Source organism: Equus quagga, chromosome 9 (genome assembly GCF_021613505.1).
Source record: "Equus quagga isolate Etosha38 chromosome 9, UCLA_HA_Equagga_1.0, whole genome shotgun sequence".
Classification (NCBI taxonomy): domain Eukaryota; kingdom Metazoa; phylum Chordata; class Mammalia; order Perissodactyla; family Equidae; genus Equus; species Equus quagga.
In genome coordinates, this window is record NC_060275.1 from 88,095,796 (window position 1) to 88,109,192 (window position 13,397).

General features: G+C 37.5%; 1 protein-coding gene across 1 annotated transcript in view; it reads left to right on the forward strand.

Moving 5' to 3' along the window:
- The window catches only part of OXCT1 (3-oxoacid CoA-transferase 1), a 128,101-nt gene that overhangs the window by 52,078 nt on the left and 62,626 nt on the right, over positions 1–13,397 (forward strand). Inside the window, exons 8-10 of the mRNA XM_046671662.1 lie at positions 7,903–8,010; positions 9,268–9,382; positions 11,921–12,015. Of these exons, the coding sequence (XP_046527618.1) occupies positions 7,903–8,010; positions 9,268–9,382; positions 11,921–12,015 (318 nt within the window). The remainder of the gene's footprint in view (positions 1–7,902; positions 8,011–9,267; positions 9,383–11,920; positions 12,016–13,397) is intronic.

The following is a 13,397-nucleotide window of genomic DNA, read 5'->3' on the forward strand; positions in this document are numbered from 1 at the left end:
TCCCCCTGTTTTCCTTGGGATATGTGATAATGGTCTAATTTTTTTTCTTACTACTATAGATAAGACTGGTGCTTTGAGTGAACGTGTTAGAAGTATTTTAATTCCTTTGAGTAGATGTCCTCATTTTAATTACTTCTCTGGATTTTCTGCAGCCCTAAGAAAATTTCCTTTTAAAAAAAGATATGACAGGGGCCAGCCCCGTGGCCAAGTGGTTAAGTTGGTGTGCTCTGCTTGGGTGGCCCAGGGTTTCACTGGTTCAAATCCAGGGCGTGGACATGGCACCGCTCGTGCAGCCTTGCTGAGGTGGCGTCCCACATAGCACAACCAGAAGGACCTACAACTAGAGTACTACTATGTACTGGGGGCTTTGAGGAGAGGAAAGAACAAAGAGAAAGAAGATTGGCAACAGACGTTAGCTCAGGTGCCAGTCTGTAAAAAAAAAAGGAAAAAAGATATGACAAATAAAGTTAGATATTTATAATACTGCCTGAATGTTATTTAAATCACATACTTAGTAAAGATTGGCAGTTTTGGTCAAATAAAAAGTGTTAGCAAAATATCAGCATGGACTAGACTGGATGTGGTATTATAGTCAGTGGAAATGAAAATAATTCTTATCATAAACTGCTTCTAAATTTGTTTAAAAAACTCAGTTCTTCCACATTACAAAAACTATTGGGATGCTCCATGAAATAAGTAATGTTCCTACTTTTTGGGGGTCAATATGTCCTATTAATTTTGCTGCTAGCCGTAGTTTTAATGAGTTAATTTAGGGTAAACTTTTCTTCTGAAGAGTTCAGATGCCTTTCTCCGTTTTCCTTCTCATCTCTTATTTTTAAATGAGACATTGTGGGGAGGAAGGGCTGTTTTTGTTTTGTAATGAGGGACATTAGGTTGAGGGTGATTATCATCATCTCTGGGGTTGGACAGCAAGTGGAGAAAGGAAGATGCTTTGGGCATTTTCAGGGTATCTCTGTCACACTGTAGTCCTTGTGCTGGTGATGAGCTAAACCCTTCTATGTCCTCGCCTAAAAAATTCTTAGGCCAGGTATTATTTTATGATATTAACTTTGATCCTTGCTGAATTTCAGTTAATATCGGCCCACTTTATTTTCTTAACCAGTAGAGACCATCTTTGTCATATCAGCTATTCTTTTTGGCCTTGTATCATTCTTCCATTTGGTAAATGTACTGTTTAATTTTTACCCATTTTGTGCCAGAGATGGTGTAAAGTAGCTTATAAGACACAGCAAATATTCACGATAACATCAATTAAGAGAAGGGCTATATGAAGAAAGAAAAGTAATGGTCGGGCAACAAATGGAGCTAGGATTAGACTAAAAAATTATGCTGTAGTGGCAAATGTGAATGGATTACAGATGTCAAAAATTAAAGTACTCATTTACTTAGTTGATAGTATACGTAATTTAAAGGAAACTAATGATCAGGTGAAGTACAACTATTCCTGCTATTGAGACTAGACAGAATTTTATCTTAATCTGTTTTAATTGCAAGACAGAACTCAGTTGCAAGAAAGAGAAACTTACTCTATAACTGTGGTATAAAGATATAGATTTGCTCCAGGAGAATGCTTTCCTTGGAGCATTAAAAGAGTGGTTGGACTCCTTGATTATTGTTTTTCTCACCCAAACTTTTGCTAAATACTTGGAGGTCATGAGCCTGAGATTCTCTTCTCTGACAGAGACGGGATTGCATCTGTTTAGAATTGCCTGTTGTACCCAGACTCTTGCCCCTTAACCCTAATGAGCTCAGGCTATGTTCCCTGTCCTCATTTAAGGCCTTGATAGAGATGTTGAACAGGATGGGACCAAAGACATCAAACCACTAGAGCAGAGGTTCTCTTCTAATCTGGGGTCTAGCTGAGGCCGGAGGATGAAAATGGGGAGATGTTTATGGACCAATCCCCTGGAATCTTATGAAGGATTTTATAGGTAAAGAAGTATTTTTGTGTGTGAATAGACTTTGTCGCTTTCATCAAATTCTTAAAGAAGTTTGGGTTCCATCCCTCCTTCCCCCCGGGCCATAGTTAAAAAACACAGCATTAGAGACTTCTAAGGCTTTGTCAAGCCATCAGATGCTTTTGTGGTTCTTCAGGTAGTTGTCATTTACCTATCTGTGCATCAAGCCAGGCTCCCTGTCTGTGTTCATCATTGCTGAATCTAATAGTGCTTAATTCAGATTTCTTGATTTGAAGTGAATGACTCCAAGTCACATTTTCCCACTATGTCTATAAAACTCTCTCGTGAGAGACTTGGTCACGTGCTTTGTGATACCAACCGTGCTTTTTTCCTGGCCTGCCAGTATGCTAGCTACATCTGCAAATTAATGAAGTTCATTTGATATGGCTTTGTTTGGGGGGAAGCTTGTACTGGTGTCTAACAATACTATTTTCTCTGTTTATGACTTTACAGACCATCTGTTTAATAATCCATTTTAGAACACTGTTGTGAATCAAGCCCCATTTTGAAAAGGAGTATATTTGCCTCTCTCCATCTACTGACATCTATACCATTTTTCACTTGACTGTAATTGTGTGACCATATTTCCAGACTCTTTAAGAATCCTGAGATATAATTTTTATGGGTCTATAGCCTAGAAATAGTTCAGAGAATATAGATGTCTCTTCTTGGAATTCACTTCCTCCTTAGCTGTATTACTTCTGCCCTTTCCTTCTCCCTAATGGAGAAGTCAGGAGGAACATGGAATCGAACTGCTGTGCTTTTTTCTGTCTTCTCTCTCAAGCAGTGGTGATTGTCATTTCTGAATTCTCCATCACCAATAAGAACAAAATCACTCCCAGAAACCTCTCTTTCCTCATTGATAACATTTTGGACGTGATTTATCTCATTCCAGTTTTGTACCTTTTGACATACCTCTTAAGATTTCATGTGACTTCCATTTGTCCTAGGTCATGCATGTCTCTCTTTTTCATGAGACCTTTTAAAATACAAGGAAACACATAGCTATCCCTGTTATACTCATTTCTTTACATACCATTCTCTTCATCAGATGATCTATTTTCATACTGTCAGAATGCCGGTTTTGGGAGCCTCGTATCCCTCACAGGCCCATTTGTCAGAGTATCTGACCACTTGATCCTGCTTATTTTTTCTCTCAACTTTTTGAAATCTGCTTTTCTTCAGAGACTGGGATATATTTCTATGGATGTCCAAGATTCAGTTTCTGGCCTATTACAAATTCCAATTTTACATTGTCACTTTCTCTCAGGATTTCCATCATTTCTACTTTACCAAGCAGTTTATCCCTATTGGTTAGAAGTCCAGAATCATGGTTTCTCTCACTGTTTCATTCTGAGAGATAGAACTTGTCGGAAGGCAATCTATAATTTATCAGTAGAATCTGATGAACAGAAGATGTTCAAATATTTGGTGTCTCTCATGCTATCACTATCTTATTTCTGAGCCAATTTTGTCGTTTCTATTTAAAAAATATCATCCACTTCTTTACTTTGGTGAGCATTCTGATTATATGGCCGTGACTATGATATTCCTTCTCCTTTTAAACTCACTTTAAATATATTTTACCACATTTCATCGCTAGGTTGGCAGCTTCCTAGGCATATGCATATCTTCTTGATATAGCTTGTTCTTCTGTCAGCTTATTTTCGCTGGACATTGCAGAATGTCCACAGACATGAGATCCAATCTACCAGGTTTCAATAATGACTATGCAGTCGTATCTACAACCATTTTAAGGTGGCAGATACATTCATAGCCACTCATCTTTTCAGTCTTTGTGCATTTCTATACAGACATCTAAGATCCAAGTATTTATTCCAGCCCTTTTTAGCTTTCATGCCATTTCCCCCCTATATATTTGTATTAGTCATAGTATCGCTTAGCGGGAAGCTTAAGAAGTTAGGCACCTTCTTGATCCTTTGGATTTTGGGGGAGGAAACGCCCTGCGTCCTGACCTCCCCTTTTCTCCACATTTCCTCTTTATCTTACCCATTCTTTGGTTACATTAATATCCAGAGCACTCTGAGTTTAACTTGTAACATTTTCTGTTATTGCTCATTTTCTCCCTCTTCCATTTTTCTAGCCTTCCAAAGCTTTTTGCTAATTTGGGGTTGCTTAATGTTTATATGATTCTAGACATCGTTGCTTCTTGTCTGCTTTCTTATTTCCTGGCAAAAGAAGAAGGTTCATCCTAAACCTTTTTGAAAGTTGAAATGACTCAGGAGAAAAACCTGCACTGTGATTCCTCCGCTTCCTCCCTCAGCAGCCCTCCCTGCGTCCCCACGGCGAGGTCTGCAGGTGCACAGCCTTTCCACCAACCACTTTCAGGGTCAGGCCAGTTTTTGTGGCTCTAACGGATTGAGATTGTCACTAAAATAAAAATAAAAATAAGAAAGTGAATGCCTTGCAGCTCCTCTTTTCCCTTAACCTGAGATATAAATGATTGTTTGCCAAGTAAAAACAAAAACATCATCGCCCGAGGATGAATTCTTATCCCCTCTCTGAGCTTGAAAATAGAACTTTTCAGAGTTATAAAGTCGGAAGTGTGCGGGGCAGAGAAAGCAACCTTTTAAAACAAAGTTCACATCAATAATAAATAACATTTCCTAGCCTGTATTTTCCTGTTAATGACTGAAGACAAGTACTAATTAGAGAAGCCTCAAGTGTCTGGATCTCTAGATGTACCAGATGGTGCTGTGAAGAACTGTGCAGAGTGCCAGGGAGAAGCCTGGCTTGTTCTTAGCTACCTTTTCCCCATCTTGATCCTGTCTGAGGACACTTAAACATGCCCATTGCTCTGCACTGAGGCTTTTTCTTTGTTCTTTGTTCTCTGTCCTACCCAATTCTGATGCCAGGAGGTCCATTTCTGCCATCGTTAGTGAGTGCTCTTGTGAGCTTTTATTCTTACTTTTTCTCTAACAAGCTCGTTTTGTTCATCTTTTTCTTTTAAGATTTCCTTTGACTCTTAAGTGATCGCCTCATCTTGCTAGACTGTTCCCCCCACGTTGGTTCTTTCTTACCGTTCTTTCTCAAGATCACACAAAACCAGCACAGAAGCCTTCAATCCCTTCAATAGCTAGCATTAAGATAGTTCTGCCTCTTCAGTTTTTTTTAAACTCTTTTCACAGATTGTCTGAAAACATATGTTTCCTTCTTTTGGTTTGTACTTCAAATATTTTCTTCCTTTGCTATTAACTCTGCTAACCAACTCTGAGAAAGCTTGGATTTTTGTATAGAAATTCTCATTAATGTTGAGTGTTGATATTGTTGGACAAAAGCTGCACATGCATTTTCTACAATATGGAAATCATTCATATTAGGATGACAAAGCGTGGAACTGATTACATTTAACCGGATTCTTGCTTTTCATCAGAGTTGTTTTACCAGGACATGTTCTTTCACTCTATTTGTTGTGAAAATCATGATGTAATTGCCCTTGGTAAACAAACCTTGTCTTAAATTGGTGTTTTTTGCTGAAATTTTGTTTGGTGGAACCAGAAGAAAATAGTGATTGGTTAAATTTCCGGATTACGTGAGAAGTATAACTTTTCTTTTTCCTTTCCATTGAATTTCTTGCCCCTGCTGAAGGGGAAAGGCAGGGAGACCAGTTAGGAAGCTGCTACAGTAATTCTAGCAGGAGATAGGAGGACCTGAACTTTTGTAACAGCATTAGGCATGGAGAATAATTTGCATCATTACCTTCAAAAATGTCGGCAAAAAGGGTTTCCTTAATTTATTTCATAGTATAAGTTCTTTTAGAGTTTAGAAACCACAATTCTTTTTAGAATCTCTTTTCTTTTTAACATTTCCTCGTTGGTACATGTCTAACTAATTAAGGAATTTATCACATCTCCCACTTAAGTATTTCCCAGTTTTGGAAACTAACTTACTTGGTGTCTATTACATCTTTAACAAAATAAATTTGTAGGTTTTTCCCTCCTTGATTATAAAAGTAAATGAGAAACAAAAATAGCTTGTACTATCACCCAGAGATAATAATTATTAGCATTTCAGTGTATTTCTTTTGAGTTTTGGTAGGTATAGAAATAATAGTTTGTGCCAAAGGGCATATCTGTAAATAGTTTTTTCCTTAGACAAAATATTGCATTTTTATGAAACATTAAATTATGAGATATTGTTAAATATTATGAGAACATAATATTGATTCATCATGTAGATGCGCCATATACATTTTACCCTTATCCTATCCTTGACCATTGAAGTTGATGCCAACTCATTATTTTAACAAATGTTGTGGTCATTATTTTTGTGAGTAATGTCTTCATATATATCCTCAGGATAATGGATTCAGGTATAAACAAATTTTAAAGTCAAGAACTAATTTGAAGGCTTGAATTGAGTTAAGTGTAAAGATGTGAGTGAGCCCTACTGGCTGAAAGTTCCCGCTAGTTAAGAGGTTGCATTAGTACTTAGCTGCTCTGCACTCTGTTCGTCCACCTCCTCTTCACCTGGTCACCACCTTGGGTGGGAAATACCAGAGCATAGAGAGGTTTGGAGGGGGAGATACCGAGTACAGTGATGGGCAATCCCCCTGCCCCGCCAGCTCATTCTCAGATGAATGTGGGTATGCGTCTCTCCCCACTATGTCAGCTCAGATGCCCACATGTCTACCGACTCGTCCTTGGAGTTTCTGTTTGATTTTCGTCAAGAGCCTCCTGTTTACCAAGGAAGATAGCTTCTATCTATCATGTCCTATTCTTTTTCAACTATCTTGGAGCTCTGCACAACAACTAAAAGGACTCTTGTAATCCCTGATATTTTTTCATTGTAGGAGGAGCATGGTGTGGGCATACGTGGTAGAACTGCATAAGAAGGGCTACTTAACCTCAAAACTTCTGGAGAGTTCAGTTGTTAATTTAGGAGAAAGGTTTAATACAACTCTGCTTGTGCCAGGCAGTTCGTTTAAGGAAATAGTTATTTGCTTTGGGTGTGGCATCTTTTAAGCTGAGCACTCACTATCTTCAAGATAATATTTTTTGCTGGCACCAGACAGATAATTGTCTGACCAGAACAATGTTGATCTTAGTTTTTCTTGACCTTTGTTTTTATGTTGATGTGAAAAACAGTTTTTTTTGTCCTTTTTCCTATGAGTTCTTAGAGAGCAAACTAACTTGGCGGCATTTGTATTGCTATAAAATGCCCTTTTGCTTTGTGAGTGACTTTAATTCTAATTACGTTGAGTATTTCTAGTTACTGTTAATATTCTTCTTTGAAATTTCCATATTGAAATTAATGATCTGTCTCTGAAATTATTTCAGTGACTGCAGATTTCTATCATGATCCTAGGAAGCTAACAACAGGAATAATTAAAAACTGTTACAAATAGCATTTGTATCTCTATTTAAAAAGCTCTTCAATTGACCAAGCAGATGTTGTTACAGATTTTTGTCTTTAATATGATAAATTTCCCATTAATTTTGAAAATCTGGGCTTAAGGGATGTGCTTTCAAGTTTTGCAGAGTTGAGCTGCAATTTGTGAAAGTTCAAGCAGCTGTTCTGACAAACCATTTGACAAATTTGTAACTGAGGCTGTTTTAGACAAAGACTTAGGCTCTGGGGCTTTATGTTTTGTATTTCATGTTTAGACACATGCATTTTAATTTCTTCTTTTTTTGGGTCCGGAAGGCATGATATACATTACACACATACACACATATATACATACATATATACGTGTGTGTACATATATATGTGTGTATATATACACATTTTCTTTCTCTTTTATATATATATGTGTGTGTGTATATACGTATAATTTTTTATGTTATATATCCAACTTAAGGAGGTAAAGATGTATTTACTTCACTTTTTTTAAAAAAATAAAAAATGTTCAGTTTAAACTTTCACTGTTTAAATTTTTAAAAATTTTCTCTTTGCCCAGGTTGAAGAAATTGTGGATATTGGATCATTTGCCCCAGAAGACATTCATATTCCTAAGATTTATGTACATCGCCTTATAAAGGGAGAAAAATATGAGAAAAGAATTGAGGTAATTGACTCAGTTTCTTTGTCAGTGTCTACAGATCTGATTCTCAGAGATGTGTGTCCCTGGGGCCATTCCGGGTGATAGGGAATCGGTGCTGAGCAGGAAGTCTTGCTTTTGATCTTAGCAGGAGCCGCTCATGTGTCCATCATCTGTGTTACTGTGCAGCCCCACAGCGCCTTGTGTTCACAAAGTGTACATCACTTAGTTCCGTGATTCTCTAGACTGTGTCTTCCAGGCTTCTGTTGCTGTCCTAATTTATGACACATGGTTTTGGCTTGTCCTACAGGGTAGAGAAGGATAATCGAGTCTTTGGTGGCTTTACCCCTGCTAAACTCTTAGTGTTTGATTGTTCAGAAATATCTGTGCCTCTTGATGTTACTTTGCACTTTATAGAGTCCAGAAGCAACATCGTTTTCCATTAGTATTGGGCTCTGGGCTGCTGGTGGGAATGAGATCATGGCAGGGAATGAGTACCAGGAGCATTGGAGGTATTCCAAGGCTACCGAGAACATGAAGAATGACCAGCTGGGCCAGAATTGATATGAAGATTCTAGAGATCAGCAAGAGAGTAGGCATGCAGTGGGGATATCAGGGAATCAGAGATACCCTGTACCCTGTGGACAGCAAACAGAAAGACATTCTGCAATCCAAAACTAGTGTCAGGAGGCTAGGGACAAAGGAGGGAACATTTGCAAACAGCAGCCAGAGTCTGTGTCAAGGAGATTTGGTAATAGGAATAGTTTCCCGGTTGGTTTCTGGATATTTCTGTGATTCCTGTGATGCACTTGTAGCAAAACCAGTCTAGACTCTGCAGCTGGAAATAGGCAATTGGCAGCAGCGACACCTGGTAAACACATTCTGCTAGCCCTGCAAAAACAGAGTCCCAAATCTGTTCCTTCTTTGCTCTGCCTCAATCCCTGAGCACCCCAGGAGAATTCGGTTGCAAGAGTCTTAAGAGTAAGAGTAGTAACAGTCAGAGTGACTGTAACAGAGGGATTGTTTACTTCAAAGCAACAGAACAAGTGTATCCTTCTCTTCAAACAAATCTGACCTCTTTCACTTTACTTTCTAAAGAATTATTATTGTCATCAAATGTCACCCATGTGATTCTTGTCTTACACTCTCTGTTGTTTGCAGATTTGCCTCGTAGTAGTAATGGGAGAGAGTTAAATTGTTTTTCAGTAAAATTTTGTATTTCAGCAGTGATAAAAAACAAGGTATACCTCAACCATGAGTAATTTATTTCTGTTTACTTTAAAGCGTTTATCAGTCCGGAAAGAGGGAGATGTAAAAGCCAAATCTGGGAAACCTGGAGATAACGTGAGGGAACGTATCATCAAGCGGGCAGCTCTTGAATTTGAGGATGGCATGTATGGTATCCTTTATCTTTCTGAAACCAGGCAAAGACACAGCTCTCACTTTTTCCATATTCCTCAGGCTAACTTTTAAAGCAGTTGATCAGTTTTTACAAAATGTGGCATATAACCTAAAGATACCAAGATACATGAAATTGAAATTATAATGTTTGCCTTCTTGAAACAAAATGGCAACCAAATATTTGTTTAGCTGTTTTCTAATATACAATGGATTTCAGTACAATGTGGCATTTGGCTAAAGATTTTTGGGAGAAGAGATTAACCAAGATGAGGGTTTCAAATCTCAGAGGTACTAGTTATAACCAGTGCTATTTACTTTCTCTATATTCTGACATTTGCATACTTGTTGAAACGTAAGATCCAACTTCTTAACAACCCCTTGTTTCCCTTGACGAAGATCCCGTGAGTGTATCCTTTCATGTCTAATGTTTTGTAAGGGTATTCAATAAATGCTTCAGTGAATCTGTGAGTCCGTTCGCCATTTTGCTAATTTTTAACACATCAAATGTTTAACTGTATGATATAAATAATATATATAAACCCAAAGAGTAGATGATAAAATACATATTTGTTGAATGGTGAATACAGTAAAGCCACATTTAAAGACCTAGGGCAGGTGGAACTGGAAACATGACAAGTGTCTCCATCCTGTGAGCTTCCCCTAGCCCGTGAATAGCATCTTTCAGACTGATAGTGACTGGGAGAAGTCTCTTTTTCTACTTTTTTTGTTTGGTTATTTACCTCCACCACCTCATTTTTCTTTATTTTCCAAGTTATACTTTGTATTATGGTGGGAATTCACATAAGGAAAAAGAATATAATAGCGCTTCCTCCTCCAACTCCTGCATCAGCAAGATATAGAGTCAACCAAGTTAACTTAGCTGGTGAAGGCTAGTCACTGGCTTTTCTTCTCAACTCCAGTCAGTTGGTTTACTGTTGATATTTAAACTCGGACTATATGATAACACTACTTTTAGATACTAGTGGCTTCTAGCTGTTCTTTCTTCACTGTTACTGTATTGCCTATGAAAAATATTTGCAAGTCAGTTCATATATGTGATCTTTCCATATCACCTACTGTTTTTCAACCCAGAGTACATAGACTTTTTCTCCCTGGTATTTGATTCACTAAAAAGTACTAAAGAACTGAGAAAATTATACAGTATGATTAAAGAGTTGAAGTATAAAGCTTGTACCTTGGGTTGCCCTTACTTGGAAATACTTACTCATAATGGAATTAATATCTCAGTGTGTCCTGTACATCACTGTGAGAAATAAAGTGCAAATAACACTACGCTAGTCTGTGATTTGGTAAGAGATGAACCAAGTAGCTATCGTCTTAGCTTCATAGATGCACCGTATCCACAAGAAGTGACCTGGTTCACTGAGTCGATTGCTGGCCTTTGTAGTTTACAATATGGCAGCATATACAAACTTTGTTTTTTTCTGGCCTTGGATCATAACTATCTCATTGTTATTAGCATTTCATCAGATTGCGATCATTCTTTGCACTAATTCTGGTGAGGCCTGCAATGTTCAGTGGTAATGGACAGCATGGACAGAAATTCCAGGCAGTGTGAACATCTCTGATCTGGTCAGCCTGCTTGTGTTGAGAGGCAAGATTGAACCCATACCATTGCTTACAAATCAGGGTTGACCCTATTTTGATCATCTTAGAAAGAAAATTCAACACCCTCACTTAGCTCTTTGATGCTTTAACACAGCTACTTTTTATGTAATCTCAGTTGTATTTGCTGAAACTTAACCACCCCCCTGCCCTTCTTCTTTATAACTTAGAGAAGATTCAGTTACCAACAAATGTTATCACAGTAACCCAAAGGAATTGATACACTTTTAGGCAGACATTTTGGTATTGTTGGAAAACTTTTTTAAATTTAAAAATGGCAGGCTTTTTTTTTGCTGAGGAAGATTTGCCCTGAGCTAACATCTGTGCCAATCTTCCTCTATTTTGTATGTGAGTTGCCACTATAGCATGGCTGCCACCACGTGATGTAGGTATGCTCCTGGGAACCAAACCTGGGCCACCAAAGCAGGGTGCACCAAACTTAACTACTACACCATGGGGCTGGCCCTTTTTTAGGATATGGAATCATCTTTACTTTTAGTTGGGATTTTGAATAGTGACAGTTGCTTCTAAACAAAGGTCAAGCCATGTCTAATAATACGTCAGTCATAATAAGTCATAAGATATCAGTCCAAATTTACTGAGCACATTAATGAAAATAAAAATGTCCTAAGACAAAAATGACCTCTTGGCTAGTCTACTGAAGCCGCCACTTTGATATCTTTATGGAAAAGCATATCAATGTTATTGAAAAGGCTGTGATTAATTAGAGATTTTCTTTTAAAAAAAGTTACAAAATACTGCCCAGCAGATGTTTGGAGAATATATTCAGTGATGACATTCAGGGCAAGTGCCTTTAAAGAAGGATTCTATTCAGATTTATATCCGTGGAAAATTCATGGCATAATCTCTCCAGCTTTTATGCTCTGGACCTTAACATTTTTTTTTCTAGCTAATTTGGGCATAGGAATCCCTCTTCTGGCGAGTAACTTTATCAGCCCGGATATGACTGTTCATCTTCAAAGTGAAAATGGAATCCTGGGTTTGGTAAGATGGAAATTAAAATTTTATCTCTGCAGTCTTGATGGAGAATGAGATATTCCATATCGTGTAGTATTCTTATAACTGAGAGTTGTTAGCTTAAAGTTCCCAACCTTATTTTTCTCTGTGTTCATCATCATATTAAAGTATTTAACTTTTCCCATGAAACAGAGGTAACTGTGAGCTTGTGTTGTTGATTTTCTGTGGTAGATGGTAGTTTCCTGACTATGTGAGCTTGGCTGTGTGCTCCTCCCTTGTCAGTCTGGCAGCTGCCACCTCCCCATCATGCCTGCTCAAGGAGCTGGCCTCCCAGTTTCCTCTTTGGTGAACTGTGAACCCTTGTGTGATTGGACAGGATAGTGAAGGTCATTAGCAATTCTCTATTAAAAATCAGCAAGGCTCTGAATGAGAAACTGAAGCATCAAGTTTCTGTTTTACGGCGGGGACATTTTTGACTGATGAATTCAAAAAATCTTACAAGTTCTCATTTAATTATTGTTTTGAGGCTGTGTTGCTCAAAAGGGTAGAATGTTCTCTTCTTCAAGATTAACCTTTCAGATGAGCTCAATTTCTTATAGAATTCGGCCATACTTTTTATTCAATATTATAATAAAATTAAGGAATGTTTTTGCTTGCAGGATGACATTTTTTATTTAATTGTTAACTATGGCAGAGATTACATATAGTTTACTAATTTATAGTATTCCTAATCTTTTGTTGTTTCTCAATAGATCTTAACTGTTAATGCAATAAAAATTGTAAATATGGAAAATGTATATCCAGTATTTAAAATATAAATAATGATCACGTGTATATATTTGATACTGATTGATTGAGGCAATAATCATGACTATTTTCAAAAACACAAAAATGGCATGTGTCTGGGTAAAAGCAGTTTCATATTAAAGTTAAAGACTCATACTTTTAAGGTGCCCTGGAGATTGTCTGGAGTGACCATTTCCCTCATTGTGAAGACAAGGGAGATAAGTGGATGTGAATTACCCATGGTCAACGTTTAAAGGAAAATCTACACAAGTCTAAAACTTTAGGCGCCACTTCAATTTATTTAAAGGATAAATTTTTGGTCCCTCTTTAGAAAGTATGTTAATATTTTACTTCCAATATTTCCTCATTCTTGGCTCCATTTTATGTCTTTGTCTTTTTCCTTTTCCTATTTCCTCTCTTTTTGTTTAATATATATTATGTTGTGAAACTACTTGCCCCATTAAAGTAATTAGAGATGCCTTATAAAATACATACAAAATTGAAAAACAAAACCTTACTGAGAATCACTGGGCCAAGGGGAATAAGGGCATCAGAACTTAGATGTGGTGAGAGGGAGGGTTAGAGCCCCAGGTTGGAGCCTTTAGGAGCAGTACATGAAAAAG